This window comes from Oncorhynchus nerka, linkage group LG13 (genome assembly GCF_034236695.1).
Source record: "Oncorhynchus nerka isolate Pitt River linkage group LG13, Oner_Uvic_2.0, whole genome shotgun sequence".
NCBI classification, from domain to species: Eukaryota; Metazoa; Chordata; class Actinopteri; order Salmoniformes; family Salmonidae; genus Oncorhynchus; species Oncorhynchus nerka.
In genome coordinates, this window is record NC_088408.1 from 96,481,366 (window position 1) to 96,499,470 (window position 18,105).

At 50.2% G+C, this 18,105-nt stretch overlaps 1 protein-coding gene across 1 annotated transcript in view; it reads left to right on the top strand.

The window, feature by feature from the left end:
- The window catches only part of LOC115122266 (extracellular matrix organizing protein FRAS1-like), a 523,719-nt gene that overhangs the window by 215,156 nt on the left and 290,458 nt on the right, over positions 1 to 18,105 (top strand). Inside the window, 2 exon segments of the mRNA XM_065027018.1 lie at positions 10,795 to 10,938; positions 12,706 to 12,840. Coding sequence (XP_064883090.1) covers positions 10,795 to 10,938; positions 12,706 to 12,840 — 279 coding nt within the window.

Genomic DNA, 18,105 nt, shown 5'->3' on the forward strand with positions numbered 1-18,105 from the left:
ACAGAGTTGGGTAATGCTGGAGACTCCACGTGTATCCACAGAGTTGGTTAATGTTGGAGACTCCACGTGTATCCACAGAGTTGGGTAATGCTGGAGACTCCACGTGTATCCACAGAGATAGTTCATGCTGGAGACTCCACGTGTATCCACAGAGTTGGGTAATGCTGGAGACTCCACGTGTATCCACAGAGGTGGGTAATGCTGGAGACTCCACGTGTATCCACAGAGGTGGGTAATGCTGGAGACTCCACGTGTATATGCTGGAGACTCCACGTGTATCCACAGAGTTGGGTAATGCTGGAGACTCCACGTGTATCCACAGGGTTGGTTAATGCTGGAGACTCCACGTGTATATGCTGGAGACTCCACGTGTATCCACAGAGTTGGTTCATGCTGGAGACTCCACGTGTATCCACAGGGTTGGTTAATGCTGGAGACTCCACGTGTAGCCACAGGGTTGGTTAATGCTGGAGACTCCACGTGTATCCACAGGGTTGGTTCATGCTGGAGACTCCACGTGTATCCACAGAGTTGGGTAATGCTGGAGACTCCACGTGTATCCACAGAGTTGGGTAATGCTGGAGACTCCACGTGTATCCACATAGTTGGGTAATGCTGGAGACTCCACGTGAATCCACAGAGTTGGTTAATGCTGGAGACTCCACGTGTATCCACAGAGTTGGTTAATGCTGGAGACTCCACGTGTATCCACAGAGTTGGGTAATGCTGGAGACTCCACGTGTATCCACAGAGTTGGTTAATGCTGGAGACTCCACGTGTATCCACCGAGTTGGGTAATGCTGGAGACTCCACGTGTATCCACAGAGTTGGTTAATGCTGGAGACTCCACGTGTATCCACAGGGTTGGTTAATGCTGGAGACTCCACGTGTATCCACAGGGTTGGTTAATGCTGGAGACTCCACGTGTATCCACAGAGTTGGTTAATGCTGGAGACTCCACGTGTATCCACAGAGTTGGGTAATGCTGGAGACTCCACGTGTATCCACAGGGTTGGTTCATGCTGGAGACTCCACGTGTATCCACAGAGTTGGGTAATGCTGGAGACTCCACGTGTATCCACAGAGTTGGTTAATGCTGGAGACTCCACGTGTATCCACAGAGTTGGTTCATGCTGGAGACTCCACGTGTATCCACAGAGTTGGGTAATGCTGGAGACTCCACGTGTATCCACAGAGTTGGGTAATGCTGGAGACTCCACGTGTATCCACAGAGTTGGTTCATGCTGGAGACTCCACGTGTATCCACAGAGTTGGGTAATGCTGGAGACTCCACGTGTATCCACAGAGTTGGTTCATGCTGGAGACTCCACGTGTATCCACAGAGTTGGGTAATGCTGGAGACTCCACGTGTATCCACAGAGTTGGTTAATGTTGGAGACTCCACGTGTATCCACAGAGTTGGTTAATGTTGGAGACTCCACGTGTATCCACAGAGTTGGGTAATGCTGGAGACTCCACGTGTATCCACAGAGATAGTTCATGCTGGAGACTCCACGTGTATCCACAGAGTTGGGTAATGCTGGAGACTCCACGTGTATCCACAGAGGTGGGTAATGCTGGAGACTCCACGTGTATCCACAGAGTTGGGTAATGCTGGAGACTCCACGTGTATCCACAGAGGTGGGTAATGCTGGAGACTCCACGTGTATATGCTGGAGACTCCACGTGTATCCACAGAGTTGGGTAATGCTGGAGACTCCACGTGTATCCACAGGGTTGGTTAATGCTGGAGACTCCACGTGTATATGCTGGAGACTCCACGTGTATCCACAGAGTTGGTTCATGCTGGAGACTCCACGTGTATCCACAGGGTTGGTTAATGCTGGAGACTCCACGTGTATCCACAGGGTTGGTTCATGCTGGAGACTCCACGTGTATCCACAGAGTTGGGTAATGCTGGAGACTTCACGTGTATCCACAGAGTTGGGTAATGCTGGAGACTCCACGTGTATCCACATAGTTGGGTAATGCTGGAGACTCCACGTGTATCCACAGAGTTGGTTAGACTCCACGTGCTGGAGACTCCACGTGTATCCACAGAGTTGGTTAATGCTGGAGACTCCACATCCACAGAGTTGGTTAATGCTGGAGACTCCACGTGTATCCACAGAGTTGGTTAATGCTGGAGACTCCGTGTATCCACAGAGTTGGGTAATGCTGGAGACTCCACATGTATCCACAGGGTTGGTTCATGCTGGAGACTCCACGTGTATCCACAGAGTTGGTAATGCTGGAGACTCCACGTGTATCCACAGAGTTGGTTAATGCTGGAGACTCCATGAGTTGGGTAATGCTGGAGACTCCATCCACAGAGTTGGTTCATGCTGGAGACTCCACAGAGTGGGTAATCCAGACTCCAGAGTTCCACAGAGTAATGCTGGAGACTCCACGTGTATCCACAGAGTTGGTTAATGTTGGAGACTCCACGTGTATCCACAGAGTTGGGTAATGCTGGAGACTCCACGTGTATCCACAGAGTTGGTTAATGCTGGAGACTCCACGTGTATCCACAGAGTTGGGTAATGCTGGAGACTCCACGTGTATCCACAGGGTGGGTAATGCTGGAGACTGTATCCACAGAGTTGGTAATGCTGGAGACTCCACGTGTATCCACAGAGGTTGGGTAATGCTGGAGACTCCACGTGTATCCACAGAGTGCCACGTGTAATGCTGGAGACTCCACGTGTATCCACAGAGTTGGTTAATGCTGGAGACTCCACAGTGGTTCATCCACAGGGGTTGGTTAATGCTGGAGACTCCACGTGTATCCACAGGGTTGGTTAATGCTGGAGACTCCACGTGTATCCACAGGGTTGGTTCATGCTGGAGACTCCACGTGTATCCACAGGGTTGGTTAATGCTGGAGACTCCACGTGTATCCACAGAGTTGGTTAATGCTGGAGACTCCACGTGTATCCACAGGGTTGGTTAATGCTGGAGACTCCACGTGTATCCACAGAGTTGGTTCATGCTGGAGACTCCACGTGTATCCACAGAGTTGGTTCATGCTGGAGACTTGGTTAATGCTGGAGACTCCACGTGTATCCACAGAGTTGGTTAATGCTGTATCCACAGGGTTGGTTAATGCTGGAGACTCCACGTGTATCCACAGGGTTGGTTCATGGAGACTCCACGTGTATCCACAGAGTTGGGTAATGCTGAGACTCACGTGTATCCACAGAGTTGGTTAATGCTGGAGACTCCACGTGTATCCACAGAGTTGGTTCATGCTGGAGACTCCACGTGTATCCACAGAGTTGGTAATGCTGGAGACTCCACGTGTATCCACAGAGTTGGTTAATGCTGGAGACTCCACGTGTATCCACAGAGTTGGTTCATGCTGGAGACTCCTGTATCCACAGAGTTGGGTAATGCTGGAGACTCCACGTGTATCCACAGAGTTGGTTCATGCTGGAGACTCCACGTGTATCCACAGAGTTGGTTAATGCTGGAGACTCCACGTGTATCCACAGAGTTGGTTAATGCTGGAGACTCCACGTGTATCCACAGAGTTGGTAATGCTGGAGACTCCACGTGTATCCACAGAGTTGGTTCATGCTGGAGACTCCACGTGTATCCACAGAGTTGGGTAATGCTGGAGACTCCACGTGTATCCACAGAGTTGGTTAATGCTGGAGACTCCACGTGTATCCACAGAGGTGGGTAATGCTGGAGACTCCACGTGTATATGCTGGAGACTCCACGTGTATCCACAGAGTTGGGTAATGCTGGAGACTCCACGTGTATCCACAGGGTTGGTTAATGCTGGAGACTCCACGTGTATATGCTGGAGACTCCACGTGTATCCACAGAGTTGGTTCATGCTGGAGACTCCACGTGTATCCACAGGTTGGTTAATGCTGGAGACTCCACGTGTAGCCACAGGGTTGGTTAATGCTGGAGACTCCACGTGTATCCACAGGGTTGGTTCATGCTGGAGACTCCACGTGTATCCACAGAGTTGGGTAATGCTGGAGACTCCACGTGTATCCACAGAGTTGGGTAATGCTGGAGACTCCACGTGTATCCACATAGTTGGGTAATGCTGGAGACTCCGTGTATCCACAGAGTTGGTTAATGCTGGAGACTCCACGTGTATCCACAGAGTTGGTTAATGCTGGAGACTCCACGTGTATCCACAGAGTTGGGTAATGCTGGAGACTCACGTGTATCCACAGAGTTGGTTAATGCTGGAGACTCCACGTGTATCCACCGAGTTGGGTAATGCTGGAGACTCCACGTGTATCCACAGAGTTGGTTAATGCTGGAGACTCCACGTGTATCCACAGGGTTGGTTAATGCTGGAGACTCCACGTGTATCCACAGGGTTGGTTAATGCTGGAGACTCCACGTGTATCCACAGAGTTGGTTAATGCTGGAGACTCCACGTGTATCCACAGAGTTGGGTAATGCTGGAGACTCCACGTGTATCCACAGGGTTGGTTCATGCTGGAGACTCCACGTGTATCCATGCTGGAGACTCCACGTGTATCCACAGAGTTGGTTAATGCTGGAGACTCCACGTGTATCCACAGAGTTGGTTCATGCTGGAGACTCCACGTGTTCCACAGAGTTGGGTAATGCTGGAGACTCCACGTGTATCCACAGAGTTGGGTAATGCTGGAGACTCCACGTGTATCCACAGAGTTGGTTCATGCTGGAGACTCCACGTATCCACAGAGTTGGGTAATGCTGGAGACTCCACGTGTATCCACAGAGTTGGTTCATGCTGGAGACTCCACGTGTATCCACAGAGTTGGGTAATGCTGGAGACTCCACGTGTATCCACAGAGTTGGGTAACAGAGTGGTTAATGTTGGAGACTCCACGTGTATCCACAGAGTTGGGTAATGCTGGAGACTCCACGTGTATCCACAGAGATAGGTTCATGCTGGAGACTCCACGTGTATCCACAGAGTTGGGTAATGCTGGAGACTCCACGTGTATCCACAGAGTTGGGTAATGCTGGAGACTCCACGTGTATCCACAGAGTTGGGTAATGCTGGAGACTCACGTGTATCCACAGAGGTGGGTAATGCTGGAGACTCCACGTGTATCCACAGAGTTGGGTAATGCTGGAGACTCCACGTGTATCCACAGGGTTGGTTAATGCTGGAGACTCCACGTGTATATGCTGGAGACTCCACGTGTATCCACAGAGTTGGTTCATGCTGGAGACTCCACGTGTATCCACAGGGTTGGTTAATGCTGGAGACTCCACGTGTATCCACAGGGTTGGTTCATGCTGGAGACTCCACGTGTATCCACAGAGTTGGGTAATGCTGGAGACTTCACGTGTATCCACAGAGTTGGGTAATGCTGGAGACTCCACGTGTATCCACATAGTTGGGTAATGCTGGAGACTCCACGTGTATCCACAGAGTTGGTTAATGCTGGAGACTCCACGTGTATCCACAGAGTTGGTTAATGCTGGAGACTCCACGTTTATCCACAGAGTTGGTTAATGCTGGAGACTCCACATGTATCCACAGGGTTGGTTAATGCTGGAGACTCCACGTGTATCCACAGAGTTGGGTAATGCTGGAGACTCCACATGTATCCACAGAGTTGGTTCATGCTGGAGACTCCACGTGTATCCACAGGGTTGGTTCATGCTGGAGACTCCACGTGTATCCACAGAGTTGGGTAATGCTGGAGACTCCATGTGTATCCACAGAGTTGGTTCATGCTGGAGACTCCACGTGTATCCACAGAGTTGGGTAATGCTGGAGACTCCACGTGTATCCACAGAGTTGGTTAATGTTGGAGACTCCACGTGTATCCACAGAGTTGGGTAATGCTGGAGACTCCACGTGTATCCACAGAGATAGTTCATGCTGGAGACTCCACGTGTATCCACAGAGTTGGGTAATGCTGGAGACTCCATGTGTATCCACAGAGGTGGGTAATGCTGGAGACTCCACGTGTATCCACAGAGGTGGGTAATGCTGGAGACTCCACGTGTATATGCTGGAGACTCCACGTGTATCCACAGAGTTGGGTAATGCTGGAGACTCCACGTGTATCCACAGGGTTGGTTAATGCTGGAGACTCCACGTGTATATGCTGGAGACTCCACGTGTATCCACAGAGTTGGTTCATGCTGGAGACTCCACGTGTATCCACAGGGTTGGTTAATGCTGGAGACTCCACGTGTAGCCACAGGGTTGGTTAATGCTGGAGACTCCACGTGTATCCACAGGGTTGGTTCATGCTGGAGACTCCACGTGTATCCACAGAGTTGGGTAATGCTGGAGACTCCACGTGTATCCACAGAGTTGGGTAATGCTGGAGACTCCACGTGTATCCACATAGTTGGGTAATGCTGGAGACTCCACGTGAATCCACAGAGTTGGTTAATGCTGGAGACTCCACGTGTATCCACAGAGTTGGTTAATGCTGGAGACTCCACGTGTATCCACAGAGTTGGTTAATGCTGGAGACTCCACGTGTATCCACAGGGTTGGTTAATGCTGGAGACTCCACGTGTATCCACCGAGTTGGGTAATGCTGGAGACTCCACGTGTATCCACAGAGTTGGTTCATGCTGGAGACTCCACGTGTATCCACAGGGTTGGTTAATGCTGGAGACTCCACGTGTATCCACAGGGTTGGTTAATGCTGGAGACTCCACGTGTATCCACAGAGTTGGTTAATGCTGGAGACTCCACGTGTATCCACAGAGTTGGGTAATGCTGGAGACTCCACGTGTATCCACAGGGTTGGTTCATGCTGGAGACTCCACGTGTATCCACAGAGTTGGGTAATGCTGGAGACTCCACGTGTATCCACAGAGTTGGTTAATGCTGGAGACTCCACGTGTATCCACAGAGTTGGTTCATGCTGGAGACTCCACGTGTATCCACAGAGTTGGGTAATGCTGGAGACTCCACGTGTATCCACAGAGTTGGGTAATGCTGGAGACTCCACGTGTATCCACAGAGTTGGTTCATATGCTGAGACTCACGTGTAGCCACAGGGTTGGTTAATGCTGGAGACTCCACGTGTATCCACAGGGTTGGTTCATGCTGGAGACTCCACGTGTATCCACAGAGTTGGGTAATGCTGGAGACTCCACGTGTATCCACAGAGTTGGGTAATGCTGGAGACTCCACGTGTATCCACATAGTTGGGTAATGCTGGAGACTCACGTGAATCCACAGAGTTGGTTAATGCTGGAGACTCCGTGTATCCACAGAGTTGGTTAATGCTGGAGACTCCACGTGTATCCACAGAGTTGGTTAATGCTGGAGACTCCACGTGTATCCACAGGGTTGGTTAATGCTGGAGACTCCACGTGTATCCACCGAGTTGGGTAATGCTGGAGACTCCACGTGTATCCACAGAGTTGGTTCATGCTGGAGACTCCACGTGTATCCACAGGGTTGGTTAATGCTGGAGACTCCACGTGTATCCACAGGGTTGGTTAATGCTGGAGACTCCACGTGTATCCACAGAGTTGGTTAATGCTGGAGACTCCCACGTGTATCCACAGAGTTGGGTAATGCTGGAGACTCACGTGTATCCACAGGGTTGGTTCATGCTGGAGACTCCACGTGTATCCACAGAGTTGGGTAATGCTGGAGACTCCACGTGTATCCACAGAGTTGGGTAATGCTGGAGACTCCACGTGTATCCACATAGTTGGGTAATGCTGGAGACTCCACGTGTATCCACAGAGTTGGTTAATGCTGGAGACTCCACGTGTATCCACAGAGTTGGGTAATGCTGGAGACTCCACGTGTATCCACAGAGTTGGTTCATGCTGGAGACTCCACGTGTATCCACAGGGTTGGTTAATGCTGGAGACTCCACGTGTATCCACAGGGTTGGTTAATGCTGGAGACTCCACGTGTATCCACAGAGTTGGTTAATGCTGGAGACTCCACGTGTATCCACAGAGTTGGGTAATGCTGGAGACTCCACGTGTATCCACAGGGTTGGTTCATGCTGGAGACTCCACGTGTATCCACAGAGTTGGGTAATGCTGGAGACTCCACGTGTATCCACAGAGTTGGTTAATGCTGGAGACTCACGTGTATCCACAGAGTTGGTTCATGCTGGAGACTCCACGTGTATCTACAGAGTTGGGTAATGCTGGAGACTCCACGTGTATCCACAGAGTTGGGTAATGCTGGAGACTCACGTGTATCCACAGAGTTGGTTCATGCTGGAGACTCCACGTGTATCCACAGAGTTGGGTAATGCTGGAGACTCCACGTGTATCCACAGAGTTGGTTCATGCTGGAGACTCCACGTGTATCCACAGAGTTGGGTAATGCTGGAGACTCCACGTGTATCCACAGAGTTGGTTAATGTTGGAGACTCCACGTGTATCCACAGAGTTGGTTAATGTTGGAGACTCCACGTGTATCCACAGAGTTGGGTAATGCTGGAGACTCCACGTGTATCCACAGAGATAGTTCATGCTGGAGACTCCACGTGTATCCACAGAGTTGGGTAATGCTGGAGACTCCACGTGTATCCACAGAGGTGGGTAATGCTGGAGACTCCACGTGTATCCACAGAGTTGGGTAATGCTGGAGACTCCACGTGTATCCACAGAGGTGGGTAATGCTGGAGACTCCACGTGTATATGCTGGAGACTCCACGTGTATCCACAGAGTTGGGTAATGCTGGAGACTCCACGTGTATCCACAGGGTTGGTTAATGCTGGAGACTCCACGTGTATATGCTGGAGACTCCACGTGTATCCACAGAGTTGGTTCATGCTGGAGACTCCACGTGTATCCACAGGGTTGGTTAATGCTGGAGACTCCACGTGTATCCACAGGGTTGGTTCATGCTGGAGACTCCACGTGTATCCACAGAGTTGGGTAATGCTGGAGACTCCACGTGTATCCACAGAGTTGGGTAATGCTGGAGACTCCACGTGTATCCACATAGTTGGGTAATGCTGGAGACTCCACGTGTATCCACAGAGTTGGTTAATGCTGGAGACTCCACGTGTATCCACAGAGTTGGTTAATGCTGGAGACTCCACGTTTATCCACAGAGTTGGTTAATGCTGGAGACTCCACATGTATCCACAGGGTTGGTTAATGCTGGAGACTCCACGTGTATCCACAGAGTTGGGTAATGCTGGAGACTCCACATGTATCCACAGAGTTGGTTCATGCTGGAGACTCCACGTGTATCCACAGGGTTGGTTCATGCTGGAGACTCCACGTGTATCCACAGGGTTGGTTCATGCTGGAGACTCCACGTGTATCCACAGAGTTGGGTAATGCTGGAGACTCCACGTGTATCCACAGGGTTGGTTAATGCTGGAGACTCCACGTGTATCCACAGAGTTGGTTCATGCTGGAGACTCCACGTGTATCCACAGGGTTGGTTAATGCTGGAGACTCCACGTGTATCCACAGGGTTGGTTAATGCTGGAGACTCCACGTGTATCCACAGGGTTGGTTAATGCTGGAGACTCCACGTGTATCCACAGAGTTGGTTAATGCTGGAGACTCCACGTGTATCCATAGGGTTGGTTAATGCTGGAGACTCCACGTGTATCCACAGAGTTGGTTAATGCTGGAGACTCCACGTGTATCCACAGGGTTGGTTAATGCTGGAGACTCCACGTGTATCCACAGAGTTGGGTAATGTTGGAGACTCCACGTGTATCCACAGGGTTGGTTCATGCTGGAGACTCCACGTGTATCCACATAGTTGGGTAATGCTGGAGACTCCACGTGTATCCACAGAGTTGGTTAATGCTGGAGACTCCACGTGTATCCACAGAGTTGGTTCATGCTGGAGACTCCACGTGTATCGACAGGGTTGGTTAAGGCTGGAGACTCCACGTGTATCCACAGAGTTGGTTCATGCTGGAGACTCCACGTGTATCCACAGAGTTGGTTAAATCTGCCTTTTCCTACCAGGCCCCTGTCATGTGGAATAATCTCCAAGTAAGGTTTCATTTGGATGTGTTGTTGTCTCTGGGTCAGTTTAGGAGAACGGCTAGGGATTTCATTTGGATGTGTTGTTGTCTCTGGGTCAGTTTAGGAGGACGGCTAGGGGTTTCATTTGGATGTGTTGTTGTCTCTGGGTCAGTTTAGGAGAACGGCTAGGGGTTTCATTTGGATGTGTTGTTGTCTCTGGGTCAGTTTAGGAGGACGGCTAGGGGTTTCATTTGGATGTGTTGTTGTCTCTGGGTCAGTTTAGGAGAACGGCTAGGGGTTTCATTTGGATGTGTTGTTGTCTCTGGGTCAGTTTAGGAGGACGGCTAGGGATTTCATTTGGATGTGTTGTTGTCTCTGGGTCAGTTTAGGAGGACGGCTAGGGATTTCATTTGGATGTGTTGTTGTCTCTGGGTCAGTTTAGGAGGACGGCTAGGGATTTCATTTGGATGTGTTGTTGTCTCTGGGTCAGTTTAGGAGGACGGCTAGGGTTTTCATTTGGATGTGTTGTTGTCTCTGGGTCAGTTTAGGAGAACGGCTAGGGGTTTCTACATTTATAAATGTGTTTGTGCGTCATTTTATTTTCTGTGTTTTTCCCAGAGAACATTTTGCAAATGAGACCTAGGTCTTAATGTGTTCACCCCTGGTAAAATAAAACCTAATTAAAAAAATGTTTTTTTTTAAACCATGCATCATCCCTGATCTAGTTGAATAGATTTTCTTTTTTTTCCCTCAGTTGACTTAACCAAATTGTGTGTGTGTGTGTGTGTGTGTGTGTGTGTGTGTGTGTGTGTGTGTGTGTGTGTGTGTGTGTGTGTGTGTGTGTGTGTGTATTCGTATCTGTGCTGTGTTTGTTACAGTTCAGTGCCAGAGGGACTGCCTGTCTTGCTCGGGGACCCCTGACCACTGTGAGAGCTGTAAGGACTCTACCGCTCTGCTTCTGGACGGACGCTGTGTGTCCACCTGTCCACGTGGTTTCTATGCCAACGGGAAAGTGTGTGCAGGTACGGTATGACATGCTAGTGATGCCATCGTTAGGATAACACACACACACACTCACACACACACACACACACACACACACACACACACACACACACACTCACACACACACACACACACACACACACACACACACACACACACACACACACACACACACACACACACACACACACTCACACACACACACTCACACACACACACACACACACACACACACACACACACACACACACACACACACACACACACTCTCACACATTTAGACAGGTAGTTTCCTCTCCTCAGTCAATGACAGCAGTGTGTCAACATAACAGAAGACAGAGTCAGTCCATGACAGTCAAAGCCAGTCTGAGACATCCACAGGCAGCCTGAAGGGGGATATTTCCTCCCTGCCGTAGACATGCTCTACCTGCCCATCAACACACAGACCACGTCGCAAACGGCACCCTAATCCCCACGGCCTCTGGTAAGAAATAGTGCACGATAAAGGACATAGGGAGTCATTTAGGATGCAACTACAGGGCAGACCGGGGATCAAGGCATCACTTGTCAAATGCCTAATTCTGGCCCCCGAGGATCGGAATGTTCTGGAATGATAATGGAATCCCAGCTAACGTGAACGTTCCAACAACTTTAGGGAACGTTCTAATTAGGTTTCGACTTGGTTAACAGCCAACCTTTAGTGTTAGAAACAGCTGAGAAGAGTTGTCCTCCACATTGATGTCTTGAGTCAACTGTAGATGATCCATGGGGGGGAAAAGAAGCAGGAACACAGTTGATGTTGATGCTTTGTGTAAATCAGCTGAAATATGATGAGAGTTCAAGGGGGGTTGAATGTAATGAAATACTGGTGCATGCAACGTTTTCTAATAAAGAAAAACAATAATGTTTTTGGACATTTAAAGACTGTAAAATCAGTAGGAGTTCAGCTCAACATTATTGTACTTTAGGAAATCTATTTCCAAGTATTTCCACTCATTAATTAGAGAGGCATACTGTATTTGACTGTGTACCAATGTAATGTTTTTGTCAAATACAAAATCTGTTTTGGCATCTTGCGTCAATTTGCAGAGAACAAATTATTTGAAATTATGTTCCGCCCCCCAACCCTCCGTTCAAGAACAAATAGTCCCACGGCTGATTCTAGTTGAGATCCTTGGCATGTACGACATCAATGAACATGGACTATTTATGAGGGATGTGTTTAAGAGAATCATTGAATTTCTCTCTCTCTCTCCTCTGTCTATCCCCTTCCCCTCTCCTCCCTCCCCCTCCCCTCCTCCCTCTCCTTCCCCTCTCCTCCCTCCCCCTCCCCTCCTCCCTCTCCTCCCTCCCCTCCCTCTCCATCCCCTCTCATCCTCCCTCCCCTCCTCCCTCTCCTTCCCTCTCCTCCCTCCCTCCCCTCCTCCCTCCCTCCCTCCCCCTCCCTCTCCATCCCCTCTCATCCTCCCTCCCTCCTCCCTCTCCCCTGTGCTCCTCCTTCTCCGCCTCCCTCTCCCTCCCCTCCTCCCTCTCCTCCCCCTCCCTCCCTCCTCCCTCTCCTCCCCCTCTCTCCCCTCCTCCCTCTCCTTCCCCTCTCCTCCCTCCCCCTCCCCTCCTCCCTCTCCTCCCTCCCCTCCCTCTCCATCCCCTCTCATCTTCCCTCCCCTCCTCCCTCTCCCCCTGTCCTCCTCCTTCTCCGCCTCCCTCTCCCTCCCCCTCCTCCCTCTCCTCCCCCTCTCTCCCCTCCTCCCTCTCCTCCCCATCTCCCCTCTCTCTCCCTGCAGCCTGCCAGTCGTCCTGTGCCACCTGTGAGAAAGACTATGAATGCTCTTCCTGTGGGGGGTCCTTGCTATTAAACAACAGGCAGTGCGTGGCCACCTGTGAGCCGGGGTCCTACAAGGACCACACACAGTGCCTGCGTGAGTACTTATATATGTATCTGTGTGTGTGTGTGTGTGTGTGGGGGGGGTTCAGTGAGTATATATCTTAGCATCACTACTGCATGATGCAATGTTATGGTCACTGTGGACAAAGGGTCAAAGTCAATGACCCTCGACCTGGTTCCCATGGGAACCTTCTTGGCCAGTTGTTTGGATTTAGTTGTTCCATTGTGTATGGAAATGGTTTATACAACAGCAGTTCTCAGTCCATTCATCAAAACTGGTAAAGCATGGGAATAGGGCAGTGAGAGTACAACACCAAACACCCAGACAGGCAGACAGACAGACAGACAGACAGACAGACAGACAGACAGACAGACAGACAGACAGACAGACAGACAGACAGACAGACAGACAGACAGACAGACAGGCATGCAGGCGGGCAGGTAGACAGACAAATAGACAGACAGACAGACAGACAGACAGACAGACAGACAGACAGACAGACAGACAGCCAGACAGACAGACAGACAGACAGACACTCAGATAGACAGACAGGCATGCAGGCGGGCAGGTAGACAGACAAATAGACAGACAGACAGACAGACAGACACTCAGACAGACAGACAGACAGACAGACAGACAGACAGACAGACAGACAGACAGACAGACAGACAGACAATGAGACAGACAGACACTCAAACAGACAGACAGACAGACAGACAGGCAGGCAGGCAGGCATATGGACACCCAGACAGGCAGACAGACAAACAGGCAGGCTGGAAGACAGACAGGTGTCTGGTGGCACTAAGACATCTCGGTGCCATGAATAAAAATGGCCTAATGGCCTAAAAGCTAATCATGACAGGGCTACTGCCCCAAACACCTTAATCCATTACCAAACAGAGGTATGTCAAGGGCAGACAGAGAGGGTGAGAAGGATATGGAGAGAGAGAGAGAGAGAGAGAGCGAGAGAGAGAGAGAGAGAGAGAGAGAGGAAAAATATAAATATGGAAGAGATCATACACTGAGTAATTACCAGTCTACCTCCAGACTGGATCTCTCCCAGTAATTACCAGTCTACCTCCAGACTGGACCTCTCCCAGTAATTACCAGACTGGACCTCTCCCAGTAATTACCAGACTGGACCTCTCCCAGTAATTACCAGACTGGACCTCTCCCAGTAATTACCAGACTGGACCTCTCCCAGTAATTACCAGACTGGACCTCTCCAGGTAATTACCAGTCTACCTCCAGACTGGAACTCTCCCAGAAATGACCAGTCTAACTCCAGACTGGACCTCTCCCAGTAATTACCAGTCTACCTCCAGACTGGACCTCTCCCAGTAATTACCAGTCTTCCTCCAGACTGGACCTCTCCCAGTAATTACCAGTCTACCTCCAGACTGGACCTCTGCCAGTAATTACCAGACTGGACCTCTCCCAGTAATTACCAGTCTAACTCCAGACTGGACCTCTCCCAGTAATTACCAGACTGGACCACTCCCATTAATTACCAGACTGGACCTCTCCCAGTAATTACCAGTCTACCTCCAGACTGGACCTCTCCCAGTAATTACCAGACTGGACCTCTCCCAGTAATTACCAGTCTAACTCCAGACTGGACCTCTCCCATTAATTACCAGACTGGACCACTCCCAGTAATTACCAGACTGGACCACTCCCAGTAATTACCAGACTGGACCACTCCCATTAATTACCAGACTGGACCTCTCCCAGTAATTACCAGACTGGACCACTCCCATTAATTACCAGACTGGACCACTCCCAGTAATTACCAGTCTACCTCCAGACTGGACCTCTCCCAGTAATTACCAGACTGGACCACTCCCAGTAATTACCAGACTGGACCACTCCCAGTAATTACCAGTCTAACTCCAGACTGGACCTCTCCCAGTAATTACCAGACTGGACCTCTCCCAGTAATTACCAGTCTACCTCCAGACTGGACCACTCCCAGTAATTACCAGTCTAACTCCAGACTGGACCTCTCCCAGTAATGACCAGACTGGACCACTCCCAGTAATTACCAGTCTACCTCCAGACTGGACCTCTCCCAGTAATTACCAGACTGGACCACTCCCATTAATTACCAGACTGGACCACTCCCAGTAATTACCAGTCTACCTCCAGACTGGACCTCTCCCAGTAATTACCAGTCTTCCTCCAGACTGGACCTCTCCCAGTAATTACCAGACTGGACCTCTCCCAGTAATTACCAGTCTACCTCCAGACTGGACCTCTCCCAGTAATTACCAGTCTTCCTCCAGACTGGACCTCTCCCAGTAATTACCAGTCTACCTCCAGACTGGACCTCTCCCAGTAATTACCAGTCTAACTCCAGACTGGACCTCTCCCAGTAATTACCAGACTGGACCACTCCCAGTAATTACCAGTCTAACTCCAGACTGGACCTCTCCCAGTAATTACCAGACTGGACCACTCCCAGTAATTACCAGACTGGACCACTCCCAGTAATTACCAGTCTTCCTCCAGACTGGACCTCTCCCAGTAATGACCAGACTGGACCACTCCCAGTAATTACCAGACTGGACCACTCCCAGTAATTACCAGTCTAACTCCAGACTGGACCTCTCCCAGTAATTACCAGACTGGACCACTCCCAGTAATTACCAGTCTACCTCCAGACTGGACCTCTCCCAGTAATTACCAGACTGGAACTCTCCCAGTAATGACCAGACTGGACCACTCCCAGTAATTACCAGTCTACCTCCAGACTGGACCTCTCCCAGTAATTACCAGACTGGAACTCTCCCAGTAATGACCAGACTGGACCACTCCCAGTAATTAGCAGACTGGACCTCTCCCAGTAATTACCAGTCTACCTCCAGACTGGACCTCTCCCAGTAATTACCAGACTGGAACTCTCCCAGTAATGACCAGACTGGACCACTCCCAGTAATTAGCAGACTGGACCTCTCCCAGTAATTACCAGACTGGACCTCTCCCAGTAATGACCAGACTGGACCTCTCCCAGTAATTACCAGTCTACCTCCAGACTGGACCTCTCCCAGTAATTACCAGTCTACCTCCAGACTGGACCTCTCCCAGTAATTACCAGTCTACCTCCAGACTGGACCTCTCCCAGTATTTACCAGTCTAACTCCAGACTGGACCTCTCCCAGTAATTACCAGACTGGACCTCTCCCAGTAATTACCAGACTGGACCTCTCCCAGTAATTACCAGACTGGACCTCTCCCAGTAATTACCAGACTGGACCACTCCCAGTAATTACCAGTCTACCTCCAGACTGGACCTCTCCCAGTAATTACCAGTCTACCTCCAGACTGGACCTTTCCCAGTAATTACCATTCTACCTCCAGACTGGACCTCTCCCAGTAATTACCAGTCTACCTCCAGACTGGACCACTCCCAGTAATTACCAGTCTACCTCCAGACTGGACCTCTCCCAGTAATTACCAGTCTAACTCCAGACTGGACCTCTCCCAGTAATTACCAGTCTAACTCCAGACTGGACCTCTCCCAGTAATTACCAGAATGGACCACTCCCAGTAATTACCAGTCTACCTCCAGACTGGACCTCTCCCAGTAATTACCAGTCTACCTCCAGACTGGACCTCTCCCAGTAATTACCAGTCTAACTCCAGACTGGACCTCTCCCAGTAATTACCAGTCTACCTCCAGACTGGACCTCTCCCAGTAATTACCAGTCTACCTCCAGACTGGACCTCTCCCAGTAATTACCAGTCTACCTCCAGACTGGACCTCTCCCAGTAATTACCAGTCTTCCTCCAGACTGGACCACTCCCAGTAATTACCAGACTGGACCTCTCCCAGTAATGACCAGACTGGACCTCTCCCAGTAATTACCAGTCTACCTCCAGACTGGACCTCTCCCAGTAATTACCAGTCTACCTCCAGACTGGACCTCTCCCAGTAATTACCAGTCTACCTCCAGAATGGACCTCTCCCAGTAATTACCAGTCTACCTCCAGACTGGACCTCTCCCAGTAATTACCAGTCTAACTCCAGACTGGACCACTCCCAGTAATTACCAGTCTTCCTCCAGACTGGAACTCTCCCAGTAATTACCAGTCTACCTCCAGACTGGACCTCTCCCAGTAATTACCAGTCTACCTCCAGACTGGACCTCTCCCAGTAATTACCAGTCTACCTCCAGACTGGACCTCTCCCAGTAATTACCAGTCTACCTCCAGACTGGACCACTCCCAGTAATTACCAGACTGGACCACTCCCAGTAATTACCAGTCTAACTCCAGACTGGACCTCTGTCAGGTAGACAGAGGGCTCTAATGGGCTCCTCTCTTCTCAGTAGCCCATTAGAATGGTTTCGGCTGGGGCTTTCTCCAGTAACATGCATCCTCTGGGGAGGACTGAGTGTGAAGGACTTGTAAGTCTGGGAATATGGGTCGGAAATGTGGGTCTGTAATCTCCAAACCGTACAGAACCGTAGATTTAGGCAGTCTGTCAAAATGTACTTTCTTACTGTACTTACTCGTCTTTAGCCAAAGATACATTCAGAATAAATCACTCAGCATCCATATGGCACAAGGCTTTTAGCCAAAGATACATTCAGAATAAATCACTCTGCATCCATACTGCACAAGGCCTTTAGCCAAAGATACATTCAGAATAAATCACTCAGCATCCATATGGCACAAGGCCTTTAGCCAAAGATACATTCAGAATAAATCACTCTGCATCTATACTGCACAAGGCTTTTAGCCAAAGATACATTCAGAATAAATCACTCAGCATCCATACGGTACAAGACCCAGTAACGCTGCTCTCCGTCCCTCATCACGCCAGTAGATCAGTCCTATATCATGAGCCCACGCCATGCCTGACCACTCATCACGCCAGTAGATCAGTCCTACATCATGAGCCCACGCCATGCCTGACCCCTCATCACGCCAGTAGATCAGTCCTACATCATGAGCCCACGCCATGCCTGACCACTCATCACGCCAGTAGATCAGTCCTACATCATGAGCCCACGCCATGCCTGACCACTCATCACGCCAGTAGATCAGTCCTACATCATGAGCCCACGCCATGCCTGACCACTCATCACGCCAGTAGATCAGTCCTACATGATGAGCCCACGCCATGCCTGACCACTCATCACGCCAGTAGATCAGTCCTACATCATGAGCCCACGCCATGCCTGACCCCTCATCACGCCAGTAGATCAGTCCTACATCATGAGCCCACGCCATGCCTGACCACTCATCACGCCAGTAGATCAGTCCTACATCATGAGCCCACGCCATGCCTGA